The 15,794-nt window shown below is 42.3% G+C and overlaps 1 protein-coding gene across 2 annotated transcripts in view; it reads left to right on the top strand.

The window, feature by feature from the left end:
- EPHB1 (EPH receptor B1) overlaps window positions 1-15,794 on the top strand; it is a 249,680-nt gene that overhangs the window by 169,997 nt on the left and 63,889 nt on the right. For both annotated transcript variants that reach the window (XR_010086583.1, XM_063442245.1), the window contains exons 5-7: window positions 4,569-4,904; window positions 7,536-7,660; window positions 10,716-10,878. Coding sequence is in view for 1 of the 2 variants with exons in the window: in XM_063442245.1 (XP_063298315.1) it covers window positions 4,569-4,904; window positions 7,536-7,660; window positions 10,716-10,878 (624 nt within the window). In the remaining variant the exon portion in view is untranslated. The remainder of the gene's footprint in view (window positions 1-4,568; window positions 4,905-7,535; window positions 7,661-10,715; window positions 10,879-15,794) is intronic.

Raw genomic sequence — 15,794 nt, 5'->3', positions numbered from 1 at the left:
GTGGTCATAGAATCAGATGCCAGCTTGCACGGCTGGGGGGCTCGTTGTGGCGACATCTCCACGGGGGGCAGATGGTCCGACGCAGAGAAGTCGTTACACATCAACTGCCTGGAACTCCTGGCGGGGGCCTTTGCGATTCGCAGCCTTACCCCTGGAAAGGCGAACTGTTGTGTTCTCCTCAAATTGGACAACGTATCGGCAGTCCGATACATAAATCACTTGGGCGGAACCAAGTCCAAAATGTTGGCTCTGCTGGCGAAGGACTTTTGGCAGTTCTGCCTCCTAAACAACGTCTCGGTGACGGCGGAACATATTCCGGGTCTGGACAATTCAGGTGCGGATTGGAACTCCAGACATTTGAGAGACTCGGGAGACTGGCATTTGCACGCCTCGGTCTTCCAAAGCCTAAACAGGCTGTGGGGTCGGTTCGAGATGGACCTGTTCGCATCTCGACTGAACACTCAGTTACCGAGGTTCTTCAGTTGGAGACCGGACCCGACGGCAGTGGCGACGGATGCCTTTCTTCAAGAATGGCCTCCAGGCCACCTGTATGCCTTTCCCCCATTCAACATGATCGCTCGTACGATCTCGAAGCTGGTTCGTCACAACTGTTGTCTGACCCTGATCACCCCTCTGTGGAGATCACGGCCGTGGTTCCCTCGTCTGATGGAGTTGTCCATAGACTTCCCTCGTCTGTTGCCGAACTTCCAGGACCTCCTTCTGGATCCGGATGGGAACTCGCACGAATTGGTGCTCCAGCACCAATTGCCCCTGGTAGCATGGTTCCTTTCAGGGGACGCTGGCTTGTCCCTGACGTTCCACAGTCGACTCTCTTGCTCCTCGATAACGCCTGGGCTCCGGGCACACGATCAGCTTACCGAGCTGCATGGAAGTCTTGGTCTGATTGGTGCATGGAACGGGCAGTGGATCCCATATCTGCCCCTCTCCATTTGATACTGGGGTTTCTTACAGCCCTGTTCGACTCAGGCAAGGCGTACAGGACTATCAATGTTTTTCGATCGGCCATATCGGCCGGTCATGGTGGGTTGGAAGGTGTACCCATCGGCAAACATCCTTTTGTATGCCGTCTTCTCAAGGGTATTCGCTTCGTCCGTCCGCCTAGGTCGCGGTTTTCGACATTTTGGGACGTCAACATTGTGTTGCGTTTTCTGTCGGATTGGTACCCTAACCAGGACTTGACTCTTAAACAACTATCCTCCAAGATGGTTATGCTGTTTTGCCTGGTCTCTTGTAAGAGAGTCTCCGATGTTAGGGCTCTTGACTGGGGTGCCTTTGTGTTTACGCCGGATGGCGTTACTTTCACCATATCTAGGAGAACTAAGTCGGCGTCCAAATCCTTCGTATATCCTAGATTCCCGTTGTGTCCGGCGCTCTGCCCGGTGGATTGTTTGAAGGCCTATCTAGAGGCTACACGTGCGGTGCGCTCATCTGAACGCCATCCCCTATTCATTTCGTTTAAGGCTCCTCATCGCCCAGTATCGACTCCGACGCTGGCGCGTTGGATTCGTTGGCTTTTATCCCTAGCGGGTATAGACACATCTGTCTTTACGCCTCATTCTGTAAGGGGTGCTATGGCCTCGAAGGCATCCACAGTTGGTTGCCGCCTAGAGGACATCATGCGCGCAGCGGACTGGTCCCGAGAGTCGACCTTCAGAGACTTCTATTTCAGACCAATTGAACACGTCGCATCTCAGGTGATAGCACAGCTTTAAACTTGCATAATAGGAGCCTCCGTGTCTTTAATAAAATTCCTAGATTTTACTAGTAACATGACGTAAAGTCATGATTTTATTAAAGACACGGAGGCGAGTATTATTCCCTCCCACCCTCCCGGTGTGGATTTGGGATTGGAGATGCTTCGATGCAATACGAGTACGTGGGCAATTGGGTCTGTATTGAGTTCATGTTTTTTGTACTGTGTAGTTTTTATCATGCTTAGATGATTTGACAGTTTTATATTGATTTCTAATCATGTATATATATTCTATTTCAGCATCATGTTTCATGTAGATCCCTCACGTTTATGTTTGGTAAGTCTACAGTTTGAGTTTGGAAATTACCATGTTTTTCTATCTTTTTTAGCTTGAAGTTCTCGTTTTGTTTCCCGTTTCCTGTTTGGATCAAGTGGGACATCGTTTATCTTACCTGGTCTTCGGTTGCGCAAGAAAGAGGGGGATTGTGGGAGACACAGGACTTATATAGCTACTTCCTCTGTTATGTGATTGGCTACTCGTTATGCCTGTACAGTTTTTTCTTTCATTTTTGATAATATTTATATTCCTCTATCTTTGCTGCTGAGGAAATAAAGAAAGAGATATGCATAATACTCGCCTCCGTGTCTTTAATAAAATCATGACTTTACGTCATGTTACTAGTAAAATCTAGGAATTTTTTAACACATTTTCAATATATCATCAGATTTCCATTTGATATATTAAGAACCCTTCATCTTTTCCCTATACAGAGACATTGTGTTACCATCACATCAACAGGATTTTTTTTACATCTATTGTGTAATTATGACCAAGTACAGATTCAGCAGGTTATTTAGCCACCCTTCCAGGATGATTGAAGATGTTAAGGGAAAGTTACATGTGCAGCTTTCGAATCTCAATGCAATCACTAATATGCTGAAGCTGACAGTATGCTAAATGACTTCCAGTCCATCAATGTTGTATACAATCATTGTCTTAATCCTGCTTCACTCCCTGGCACAGAGCAGGACAGAGTGTCTTGGATTTCACATGCATACAATGACGTGTGACTCTGGAATTAGTTGGCCTACCCATGGTGAAAGAAATATCAGCCTCTCTTAAGAGGAGAAAAAGATATATAAAATGTTAACGTGCATGGCCTCTCAATCGGTGGGGATGCGGCTCTCTAGAACATGGTAACTGTGGAAACGGATTCAAGAGTGGCTTACAAAGTGGTTGTTATAACGTGATTAAGTGACATGGTACTCCAGTGGCATAGCAGAAACTGTTAACTCCTGAAAATCCTTTTGGATTATCTAGAGCAGAGGTATTCACAAAACGCCCATGATTTTTTTCCAGCTGCTTGCTATGCGATTTTTATGTTTATTTTTTTCCATTTTTAAAAAAATGTGTTATATATGTAAAATATATATATATTTTTTTTTTTTTTTTTTTTCTGGCAAAGATTCATGAGATGAGAAGTGTCCTAACATCTGGAGGTATGATATTTGAATCTAAGGAATTGGTTTAAATACATAGCATACAGAGACATTGTCTCTTTTTTTTTGCCTATGGATTTGGTTTACCAAAGGCGTTGGCGTAATGCTCTGCTGGTTTAGTGCTGTGCTTTTCATCACATTCAGCAGAAGAATCTCTGTACAGTATTTCTGAAAATAATTCTGCCTCTGTTTTTCAACTTTGTGTCTCTTTTCCTTTACTTGATAACCTCTTTCTTCCCTGTCATTCTAATTTGCATTTACCACGGTCTCTCCACCTGACTGTGAATGTTGAAGGTTGCACGTGGAGATGTGTGTGTTTGTATTTCTGTTTGGGAGGTTTTGAGTATGTCTGTATTGGGCACAATATTTGTTTTGGAGACTGTCATGTATATTTGGGAAGATGTGTTTTACATGTCTAGGGAGGCTGTGCGTATTTGCATGTGTTTGGAAGCCTGTGTTTCCACATTGTCCACTAAAGTTAATAACAGCACCCCTGACCTCTCCCAAAAAAACAACCCAGAAATGGTTGTCTTGTTGTACTGCGCGTACCTTAAGTTGAGAACCAGGGGTTTAGAAGATTATACATTACCAGTGTCCTCTTCAAAACATTCTGTATGTGTGTGTGTGTATGTAATCACATTCGTGTTATCTGCAGAGACATACCAGAGACACACGTGAAAAATCTGCATAGCATAACATTTATTTCTGTTATAAGTGGCACAGTATATACGGTCTCAAGTATTTCTTTTTTTTTGTGTGTGTGAAAATTCTATTATAATAGAAGCCACAACAAATCGAATTAGATAGCATTTCGTAAACAGGCCTGGAAATAATTTTGGGACATTTCCCCGTTATTATGTCCTGCAACCAATACAATACTTTCTACAAATGTTGAGCTTTTATTGCTGTTTCCCCTAGTAATGGGTACCAGGCTGTGGGATAAGGCGGAATTCTATAAAATAAAAATGACAACGAGAATTGGAATGTAAACAAATGGCATGAAAACCAAGAAACATCTGTTCCTGTATCATGTAATTGTAGATGAGCATTATTTAAATGATTTATTTTTAAACCCTTTGAACCCCATTTAATTCAGAGTATTCATTAATGCTCAGGCTAATTAAGCATATCATACATATGTATACATGTTTTTTTTCCTGTTCTGTTAGACGGCTTGTCAATTTATCTGTTTGATAACTCGCACATAGTAGCTACCCCAGATTTCACTATCAGGGACCATGTTCCCCCACTTTGTGTAGGTTTATGTGCTTTACCTTTACCTTCTATTTCCAGGTTTTACTTTAATCTGTGTAACATTAACCTGTGTAATCATTGTTTTGATTGTTCTCCACAGGTGTTCCCTCTGGTCCTCGTAATGTTATCTCCATAGTCAATGAGACATCTATCACCTTGGAGTGGCACCCACCTCGAGAAACAGGTGGCAGAGATGATGTCACCTACAACATCATTTGTAGAAAGTGCAGGTCTGACCGTCGCAGCTGTTCCCGGTGTGATGACAACGTGGACTTTGTCCCACGGCAAATGGGCTTGACTGACACACGTGTCTTCATCAGCAACTTATGGGCCCACACCCCTTACACCTTTGAGATCCAAGCCGTCAATGGAGTCACCAACAAAAGTCCCTTCCCACCTCAACACGTCTCCGTCAACATCACTACCAACCAAGCAGGTAAGTTTCTATTTTGAAGTACAGGGCACCTCCTTCAGGAGTAGTGATCGACCGATTGCATTTAAACGGGGCAGAAGCATGATTTTTCCATGTACATTATTTACTACAGCCATTTCTTTTTTAAAGACGGAATATAAAGGTTGGTTAAATGATCTATGTGTGCGTGTCTGTCCTAAATGACAAATACAATAATAGAAAGCATTTTTATATAGACAAGTTATAAGAGTTGCAATTAATGATAGCATTATTTTCGCCTCTGTCTAATTTCTATAAAGTGTTTGATGGCCCTGTTTTGGCAGTTGTTGTATTCCAGAGCTGTATAAATCATGGCCCTTATCTGTGGCACATACCAGCTCTTTCATTCTTCATGCCTCTACTCAAATCAATTTCACGTCTCCTCAGTCATGTGTTTCATGCCAACATTTGTACATATTACCTCGGCTTTGTCATTTCTTCATATTTCTCTGTGTCACATACTTAACTAGTTTCAATATCCATTAATGCACACGCATTCATCACAGCAATTCAAAGCACCACAGCACACATTTATCTCATTTTACAGCATGCAGCCATTTCGCCATTGCATTTCACATCGCTCATCCCTTATATCCATTTGTTCATTAACTTACTCTACTTCTGTCTGTGCTCGCTCACATCTTATTTATGTCCGCCATCTTTGTTTATCTTTTCCACTTTGCTTCAAAAGATCTGCATTTTAAGTAGAAACTGTACAAATAGAAACAGGCTGACACTCTCGTAACACTGGCAAATGTTTACTCCTAAAGGATTTTAAGATTTATTGCTGCTTATTTGTGTGTTTACGTTTTCCTTGACATGACCTTTAATTTTTGTTATTGCAACATATTTATTCTAAATGTTCATGTTTCTTTAACTTGTCGCTAGACTTCCTTTCATAGCATTTCAGGAATATACAGTTACTTTGATAGTGATCTTTAGCTTCCGTTGCTCTTTGAAACCTCTCAGTAGCTAAGCATCGGTAGACATCAAAGTGCACACTCTAGTTCTGGTTGTGGGCCTGTTCTAAAATTCAACTCTAGAAAAAAAAAAAAAGGAAATTGCAAATAGTGGTGATTTTAAAGGATAGTCATAGGAAAGCGTATGTGTTGTATCAGAAACTTTGCACTGTAAAGGTAAAGTAGTGTACTTGGTACTAATGCCAGTATGTGGAGTTTCCCGGATTGTTGGTGAATTATCTATGCTAATCACGCAACAGTGCCAGAGCTATGAAGCCTGCAATTAACAAAACAGCAATCAAGTTAAGTGCTTAATTTCAGGAAATTAACATCCTCCTCCAAAAGGATGGGAATAGAAAACAAAAAAGGCGGATTAGAGGAATGCTGGGTAAACAGAAGAAGTGACAGTTTTCTGCCTTCTGTGTGCTCTCGTGTGGCAGACTGGGTTTCGGGGAGGTAAACAGAGATGGCCTCAGAAATCAAGCATTATGCAAAGCAGAGAGAATAGGACTGGAGGCAGGAAGATAAGGCTTGCACGATTATGAGTTTTTATTCTGGTTGAGTTAATTACTTAATTTGATGCTAACATGTGTTCTGTGTAGTACTGGGGGGAAAAAAAAAAGACTGCTTTAAGATTTCATGGGAAAAAAATACTGTAGCTTTGAAAACTAGATTCCATGAGTTATCATTTACTTTTTAAAGAGCCAGCACATCCGGCATCAATTCCAGTTGATACGTGTGTGTAGTTATCTCACTGAGAGGAGCACGTTGTAAATTCCCCCAAAGAGAGATGCACGTGTCTCCCAAAGATACCTTCTGCAATTAATGTCACAGGAGAATTACGCCACAGAGAGCTGCATTCTACAGAGACCACATCTAAGTTTGATATTCTTTGCAAACCGTGTGCTGGAGGGCCTCTTGCTAAGATCGATCTCCATATAATGAGACATTGAGAGATTTTGAATGGCTATTATCTTGTTATGCATGGTGTGATGCAGGTTGTCCATTGATGTGGCTATGCATTGTATACTATGACATTCTGGAGGTCTTATCTATAGAAGTCCATTTCTGAATTAGAGAAAGTTTAAACTATAGCTAGTGACATCAGGCATCATTAAATGTAAAACGTGTTCCAATAGAGACACTGAATACAAGTTAAGCCTACTGCATCATAGTTATGAACTAAACCTCACATTTCAGCAAATTAAATCTAGATAGCAAAATGTAGGCTCTGGAATAAAATCTCCAACTTGGCTATGTCTGCAGCTTCATTATTTAGCCTACATCTTCTAATGTAGATCATATTCTCTTAAAATAAGTTTTGTGAATTTTTATGAACATTAAAGGTAAACATGGTTGAACGTTTCTAAGGAATTCAAGAAGATCTTTCTAAGATGAAAATTCACTTGTAGAATTGTCAATTATATTTTTGGATGACAATGGGTGGGTTGCTGTTTTTCTTGAAGCTGGTTAAAATCTAAAGGAGAGATTCAGGATGGTGCCACCTAATTGAGAGGTAATCCTATTATATACTGATTAATTCATGCTGAGAATGAATGATATTGTATCATGTTCATTTTGTGATACTAAAATTCGCCCATCAATAACCACCTTTCCTTTGGTTTGCCGCCCGTCTTTTTTTTTTTTTTTTTTTCAGCTCCGTCCACTGTTCCCATAATGCACCAGGTTAGGGCCACTATGAAGAGCATCACATTATCATGGCCTCAGCCAGAGCAGCCCAATGGAATTATCCTGGACTACGAATTACGTTACTATGAGAAGGTAGGATATTACACAATCTCCCACAGGGGATTAATGTTGATATATACCTGTGTGACATAAAATAAGTCACAATAAACTTTAAATATGATATTTATATTCCCCTTTATATAGTGCAGAGTCCTACTTTACCTTTAAAGGGGATCTGCCATTTCTCTGGCATTTATATTGTTGCATAAAGCATTGACCATTTCTTTTAGCTTGTATTAAAATTTTATTCATGAGATACTTAGTTTTCTTTTACATTTATATTAACATTTCAGCAAATTACCTTATAACCCAATTCAGGCAAGGGAAAGCAAGAGCAGACATTGCAAATAAAGAGGAGAGCTAGAAACGTTGTTTCGTTTCTCCCTATGGTAACTACAAGTGCAAACAGTGCTTTTAATAGTGATTTCCAGAGAGGCAAGACGGAGGCACCCACCCAGTTGCAGAACAAAGTGGTTTGGTTTACCACATTTTATTTTATTTTTCATACTTCATAGATAACATAGTTGTTAAATATAGGAAATACTAAATAAAATATTACAAATTCTGGGAGATAACAGTTCCCTTTGAAAACAGAGTTTCGAATTTTTGGTTTTGTCAAAAGGAAAGTTTTTCTAGTGCCCTATCCAGTGATGTGTAACCTATCACGATCTATGTGCTGATTAGAATCATAAGATGGTGATTGTTTAGCATCACACCATCCACAGTACACAGCAGCTAGGAAAGGTTAGCAAGCACAGTTATGGTCAATATAGTTATGATTAAAGTGCCTCGTGTGACTGTAATTTATAAACCATAACATTCAATCTGCAATCATTGATTTGTGGAAACCATCCCGAGTATTATAAGTATATATATATATATATATTACAGCTATTTTAATGAGAAGTAATCAGAATAAATATGTTGAGTAACATCCATTGCGTTTTATACAGCTGTGTCATTGATAGAACATTATAGGTCACAGCTATGCTGCAAGATGATAGGTGCATGCCATCATTAACAATCCAAAAATCTCAGTGGGTGAACAGACATCCCAATCCTCATACCCGGTAGTATTGTTTAATAACCATTAAAGAAAAAAAATATTGCCTAAACCATAATTTAACAATTTACGGAAACATGGTGCCAACAATGAACGGCTTCTACTTCCACAAACCAGCTTCTGTTATTAAAGGGACACTGTGGGTACTGTAACTGCTTCATCTCATTAATGAGATACATTCCATTCGGCGTTAAACCATTTTTAATATTCTAATGTTAAACGAGAGTCCCCAAAAGCCCATCCCCTCTTCACTGCTGGGAATAATGAGTAAACACTAACCCGAGCAAAACTGGGTGGCTGAGATTGGCTGAGAGTGTCAGCTGACCGCATTCAGCCTATCACAGAGCCTATTATTGGAGGGACACTGCCAGGAAACCCCAAGCACTATAACCAGTTCAAGCAGATGAAATGGTTATACCAACTACAGTGTCCATTTAGGTTACCTGTCCTCCACATACACTGCACAGTGTGGCTAAAGGTATCATTTAAAAAATCTGCTACTGTAATATGTCTCTCTTACAGCTTCTGAGGTATCTGACCAGAAAATTAGTTGTTGGTAATCTGACTTTAATTATGGCTCTCCAAAAAAGCACCTCTGGGTGTACAGTCAAACCTACACATGCTACAATCAGCGGTGTAACTACCATGGTCGCAGGGGTTGCAGCTGCTCCAGGGAGCCCGGCCACCACTGCGACCGTGGGCCACCAGCAGACCTTTAGGGCCGTTGCACAGCAGCACCGGCCAGGGCCCGCGGTCGAGGCTAACCGACAGGAGAGGAGCGTTGTGTTGTGCTGCTCCCCTCCTGCCACTGTGTGGAGCACGGCCGTGAGATCTGACAGGAAGTTCTCACTGAGAGAGCACTTTCTGGCAGACTCAGATAGGTACCATGATCAAGGCAAACGGGTAAGGGGGGAATGGAGTATCTGCAGGGGAAGGGGGGGGAATGGAGTATCTCCAGGGGAAGGGGGGGAATGGAGAGTCTGCAGGGGAAGGGGGGGAATGGAGTGTCTGCAGGGGAAGGGGGGGGGAATGGAGAGTCTGCAGGGGAAGGGGGGGATGGAGAGTCTGCAGGGGAAGGGGGGGATGGAGAGTCTGCAGGGCAAGGGGGGGATGGAGAGTCTGCAGGGGAAGGGGGGGAATGGAGAGTCTGCAGGGGAAGGGGGGGACTGGAGAGTCTGCAGGGGAAGGGGGGGACTGGAGAGTCTGCAGGGGAAGGGGGGGACTGGAGAGTCTGCAGGGGAAGGGGGGGACTGGAGAATCTGCAGGGGAAGGGGGGCTGGAGAATCTGCAGGGGAAGGGGGGGGTGGAGAGTCTGCAGGGGAAGGGGGGGTGGAGAGTCTGCAGGGGAAAGGGGGGGACTGGAGAGTCTGCAGGGGAAAGGGGGGACTGGAGAGTCTGCAGGGGAAAGGGGGGGACTGGAGAGTCTGCAGGGGAAGGGGGGACTGGAGAGTCTGCAGGGGAAGGGGGGACTGGAAAATCTGCAGGGGAAGGGGGGACTGGAAAATCTGCAGGGGAAGCGGGGGGACTGGAGAATCTGCAGGGGAAGGGGGGACTGGAGAATCTGCAGGGGAAGGGGGGACTGGAGAATCTGCAGGGGAAGGGGGGACTGGAGAATCTGCAGGGGAAGGGGGGACTGGAGAATCTGCAGGGGAAGGGGGGATTGGAGAATCTGCAGGGGAAGGGGGGGGATTGGAGAATCTGCAGGGGAAGGGGGGGGACTGGAGAGTCTGCAGGGGAAGGGGGAATGGGGAATTGGAGGGTGTACAGGGGAGGGGAGAGAAATGGAGGGTATGCAGGAGAAGGGGTGAGAAATGGAGGATCTGCAGGGGAAGCAGGGAATGGGGAAATGGAGGGTCTGCGGATGGAAGAGAAATGGAGGGTGTGCGCAGGGGGAAGAAATGGAGGGTGTGCAAGGGGGAGATTAATGTAGGGTCTGCAGGGGAAGGCACACTCCAATATGTACGCTTAGTGCACACTTACTAGTAAACATGTGCTTCTTTTAACCAGTCTACTTTCTATTACCAGGATCAAAATGAATTCAACTCTTCCATGTCAAAAAGCCAAACAAACACTGCTAGCATTGAAGGACTCAGACCAGGAATTGTCTACGTGGTACAAGTCAGGGCTCGCACAGTTGCCGGTTATGGAAAATTCAGCGGAAAGATGTGCTTCCAAACATTGACTGATGGTAAGTGGATGATTGCTACATCTGCAATGTCTGGCCTGTGGCTGTCATCAAATCATATTTATCTATGGTCTAGATTGTTTTCCCGGTGTGTACAATGGAGTGGTGTGGCCACTGCAATCTGTGTTAACAAATAAACCAAAGAAAACCACCTATATGATAACAATCCCTTTGTTGGTGTTCAGTGCCATTTCGGTTGTGCTTGCTACAAAGTATCACATTAAGTCTGTACTACATATATGACATTGTCACACTTAGTAGGAAATGTCGAACATGCTGCTAAGTTTTTGGCATATGTATTTGTCCCATTTCACTTTACTATAACATTGAAGTATATACCACTTAGCCTTGCATAGAAGTGAATAAAGCAACATAGAAAAAAAACAAGTGAAATTAGAACCCAGTAATATCTGATGTTGATTTAGCTATTACAACATATAGAATCAGTTGGAAAATTCCTCTGTCTCCTGGAATCCTTGTGTCATTTTTGAATAATATTTATCTGTTGTCACCAGACTACTGTAAAACTAGCCGTTACTAGTGTGAAATTCCATCACAATCTGCTAATTAATATAGTAAGTATGGTACCAGGAAAATCAAATGGTTCAGTCCTTTCAGTTTTTGAAACTTTATTTTGCTTGATCTCTATTTAGTCCATTTAAACAAACACTTATAATATCCTTATAATATCCTAATATGTAATCCTAATGCTAGTGGTCTAATTACTCTTTAGATTCACCCCTTCCCACAAATAATGAAAATAATAGTTTTACCTTCCTATTTCCCCCAGCATGTCCTTTCCCCTGCGGCCGTCTCTGCTCCACAAGCTGAGATCTTAACTATTCATGATCTTAGCCAAGCCAATGCTTCCCCACAGCGAAACATGGTGGGGCTGGTGCGCATGCACATCAATCCACATAGAGCGTGGAGATGCTGAATTTCGGTCCTGATTTCTTCACCGGATCATATCTAGGAATTTCCTCTAGTGGCTGGCCAAGTGATAGCCACTAGAGGGGGCATTAGGCACCAATGTAAACACTGCATTTTCTCTGTAAAGACAGTGTTTACACTGCAGGGACAGTATCTTTGCCCCAGATCCACAACATTAATCTCTAGTGGTTCTGGTGCCTAGAGTGTCCCTTTAATGATCCATAATGTTCTGAAAAGACTTTTGAATTTACTGTAACAGTCTCAGAAGGACTCCAAGCATATATTAATGTATTCTAATAGGGATACCCAAAAAGTGGATCCACGGATGATTTAAAACTTCAACATCCATGAGGCTTTGACTTTTTAAAAGCTGACAAAGCATAATGTAAGGTGTAGTTATACATTAATCATTAGCTGTATGATGAATGGAAGTGCTACTCAGATTAGAACTATATGCCAAATAAAAACCCCCGCATAAAGTATTATTTGGGGAAGGGGGCTGCTCAAATCCTGTATAAATAATTGGTAATAGCCCTTAGCAGCATATACAAGAACTTCAAGGGTGAGTAACTTTTTATTTTACATTATTATTATTATTTATTTATATTTTGCAATGCATTGCCTATATAATCTACAAAAATTATAATCAGCTACAGCTTGTATTGACACTTTAAAGGAATGTATTGTAAACCTAAAGGTGTTCACAAACTGCTCAATGTGCCATTTATGGCTTGCGCTCTACAGTTTTTGGCTTGTGTGTTTCCCCAAAAGCTCTGTTGTTTGAAATAGAAGTAACCCACTGTGAGAAATGTACAGGAGTTTTAAAATATTATGAATCTTAGCACAGACAGGGCCACCCCTGAGCTAACTTTTCCCTTCGAACAATAAAACAAAAGCATCTTAAAGCTTCTACAGAGTAGTTTACACTGTAATAGAACATTCAGAGGTTTGAAACCCAGCACGTTCATTATTTATATATTCATTATAAACAGTGTTCCTCATGCTGGGGCTGTGGGGGAGGAGCACAACCCAAATGGTGTTCACAGTACCCATACACTATTAATAGCCTATTCAGTGGCTCCTTCTATTGTTTACCGTTATGTTAATGGAAATGTTACGGGGTCCCTCCAATGTTCCAGTATCGTTTATTTTAAATGAAGTGGCCCAAACCTCTGTCACTGGTGGTATTTGTCCCTGTTCTCTCGTGATTTTCTTTCTCTGTCAGATAATTGAATTCCATCGCATCTGTCACTGTTTGTCAGATGCAAGGGTTCTCCTCCATGAGCGGAAACATTCCGCCCACGCTGGCAAAGGGAACTGTGCCAGAATATTGCATACGTAACGCTGCTGGCCATCTCTCCGTACCCAGTCTGGGCACGGGGAAAAGAGCTGGAGATGCCAAGGCATACTGTGTGTCTGTGTTGTTCCAAAACACTTAACATCTTCTGTGCCAGTTCTTGGGTTGTGTACCTTGGAAAAAGTATTGGCAAATATTCAGCCTAATTGGTTCTAGAGCTGTAATCTTAGAAAAATAGACAGGAATAGCAGATGATAAGCTTATTGTCCAGCTCAGTTCTTCTTTTTCCTGTCTGCAGTTTAAACATGGATATTTTTTGATCTTTGACTTTCTTTATATTCATCTTAGCCTAATGAATGTCTTGTGCTGTTCCGAGTAAATGTCAGCTAGAAGAGCATGTGAATGGGTTATCTGAAGCAACCCATCCTTATTTCTAGATAAATAGTAATTTGTTCTTCTGGAGGATTTTCTGCTAGTGTCACAGTCATTGTTCGTAGCCACCAGTAAGGTCAAAGGTAAAATGGCTAACCTCATGGAAAGTGAAAAAATTAAATGGATGAGGAGGTTCAAAACACAGGAAAGCCATGTGTTATCCACAGGAAGGGCTGTAGAGAGTGTAAAATGTTCTTTAATGTGTGCAATTCATTATCCGTTTTACAGGCATCAGCAAAATACTTGTAAGTTTTGAAAGTGATTCTACTATCTCATAGAATAAAGTTATGGTCCTCACTCAGGGTAAACCCCTGTAATCCACAAAAAAAAATCTATGCAAATAAATGAGAGAATAAATATGTTGCAAAAATTCACATTTATTGATAATTAGTGCAAAAAACTAAATATGGCAGAAAATATATCATGGCAGATTCTGTTATCTGCCAAATGTGTGGATGATCATCTATGCCAGTCGTATACTATAATCTGTTCAATGTATGTTAGTATTATATTCTATTGTCCTGAAGTCCATTTTGCTGCTATAAATTGCATATACAAACCTCCTAACTGTCCTGATTTCTGCAGACAGGGCCGGCGCTTCCTATAGGAAAATTAGGTGGCCGCCTATGGCGCTGCTTAAGGGGGGGCGCTGGCCCTGACAAGTTAAATTATTTTGTGCATGCCACCGGCCATGTTACTGGGCGCTCGGTGTTGCTGCTAACGCCTGGTAGAACACCGGCCCAGCATCATACAGATCAGCCTGCTCAGCGCTAGGACCCCCCTCCCACACATCCATTGCGGTGGTGGTGGCTGCAGTGCAAGGGCGCTTCAATACCTTGCTCCCGCCCCTTCCCCTCTACGTGGGGAGAAGTGGGCGGGAGCATAGCCGGAAATGTGCAGAGAAAGGACTTGATGGGCAGCCAGGCGCAGGCAACAAACAGCAATGAAGGTAAGGTATGTCAGAGAATGTGTGTTAGTATGCTTCAGTCAGTATGTTTGTGTATGTCAGTCTGTATGGGTCAGTGTGTGTGTATGTCGTGTGTAATATCTGTCTGTGTGGGCCATTGTGTGTGTCTGTATGGGTCATTGTGTGTCTGTGTGGGTCATTGTGTGTCTGTGTGGGTCATTGTGTGTCTGTATGGGTCATTGTGTGTCTGTATGGGTCATTGTGTGTCTGTGTGGGTCATTGTGGGTCATTGTGTGTCTGTGTGGGCCAGTGTGTGTATGCATGGGCCAGTGTGTGTATGCATGGGCCAGTGTTTGTGTATGGCATGTGTGTAATGTCTGTCTGTATGGGTCATTGTGTGTGTGTGTGTATTGATTGTCTGTGTATCCATTGCCCTGCCCTATAAAACACACACACCAGTTCTGGATTTGCTTTTCACAAGAAGCATTGCCTGATGTGAATGATGCCTCGCACAAAAGAGCTCTCAGAAGACCTACGATTAAGAACTGTTGACTTGCATAAAGCTGGAAAGGGTTATGCAAGTGTCTCCAAAAGCCTTGCTGTTCATCAGTCCACGGTAAGTCAAATTGTCTATAAATGGAGAAAGGTCAGCACTGCTGCTACTCTCCCTAGGATTGGCCGTCCTGTAAAGATGACTGCAAGAGCACAGCGCAGACTGCTCAATGAGGTGAAGAAGAATCCTAGAGTGTCAGCTAAAGACTTACAAAAGTCACTGGCAAATGCTAACATCCCTGTTAGAGAATGTACAATATGTAAAACACTAAACAAGAATGGATTTCATTGGAGGATACCACAGAGGAAGCAACTGTCCAAACAAAACATTGCTGCACGTTTACAGTTTGCACAAGAGCACCTGGATGTTCCACAGCAGTACTGGCAAAATATTCTGTGGACAGATGAAACCAAAGTTACATAGTTACATAGCTGAAAAGAGACTTGCGTCCATCAAGTTCAGCCTTCCTCACATATGCTTTTGCTGTTGATCCAAAAGAAGGCAAAAAACCCAGTCTGAAGCGCTTCCAATTTTGTAACAAACTAGGAAAAAATTCCTTCTTGACCCCAAAATAGCAGTCAGATGTCTCCTTGGATCAAGCAGCTATTACCCAACTAAATAGAAATTATATCCCTGTATGTAATGTTTTTGCAAGTATTTATCCAAATGCAGTTTAAACATTTGTATAGACTCTGATGAAACCACCTCTTCAGGCAATGAATTCCATATCCTTATTGCTCTTACTGTAAAAAAAACCCTTTTCTTTGCCTTAGATGAAATCTCCTTTCTTCAAGCCTAAA

This window comes from Pelobates fuscus, chromosome 2 (assembly GCF_036172605.1).
Source record: "Pelobates fuscus isolate aPelFus1 chromosome 2, aPelFus1.pri, whole genome shotgun sequence".
Classification (NCBI taxonomy): Eukaryota; Metazoa; Chordata; class Amphibia; order Anura; family Pelobatidae; genus Pelobates; species Pelobates fuscus.
Note: the sequence above shows the minus strand (reverse complement) of the source record. Positions and strands in the feature narration are given on the sequence as shown.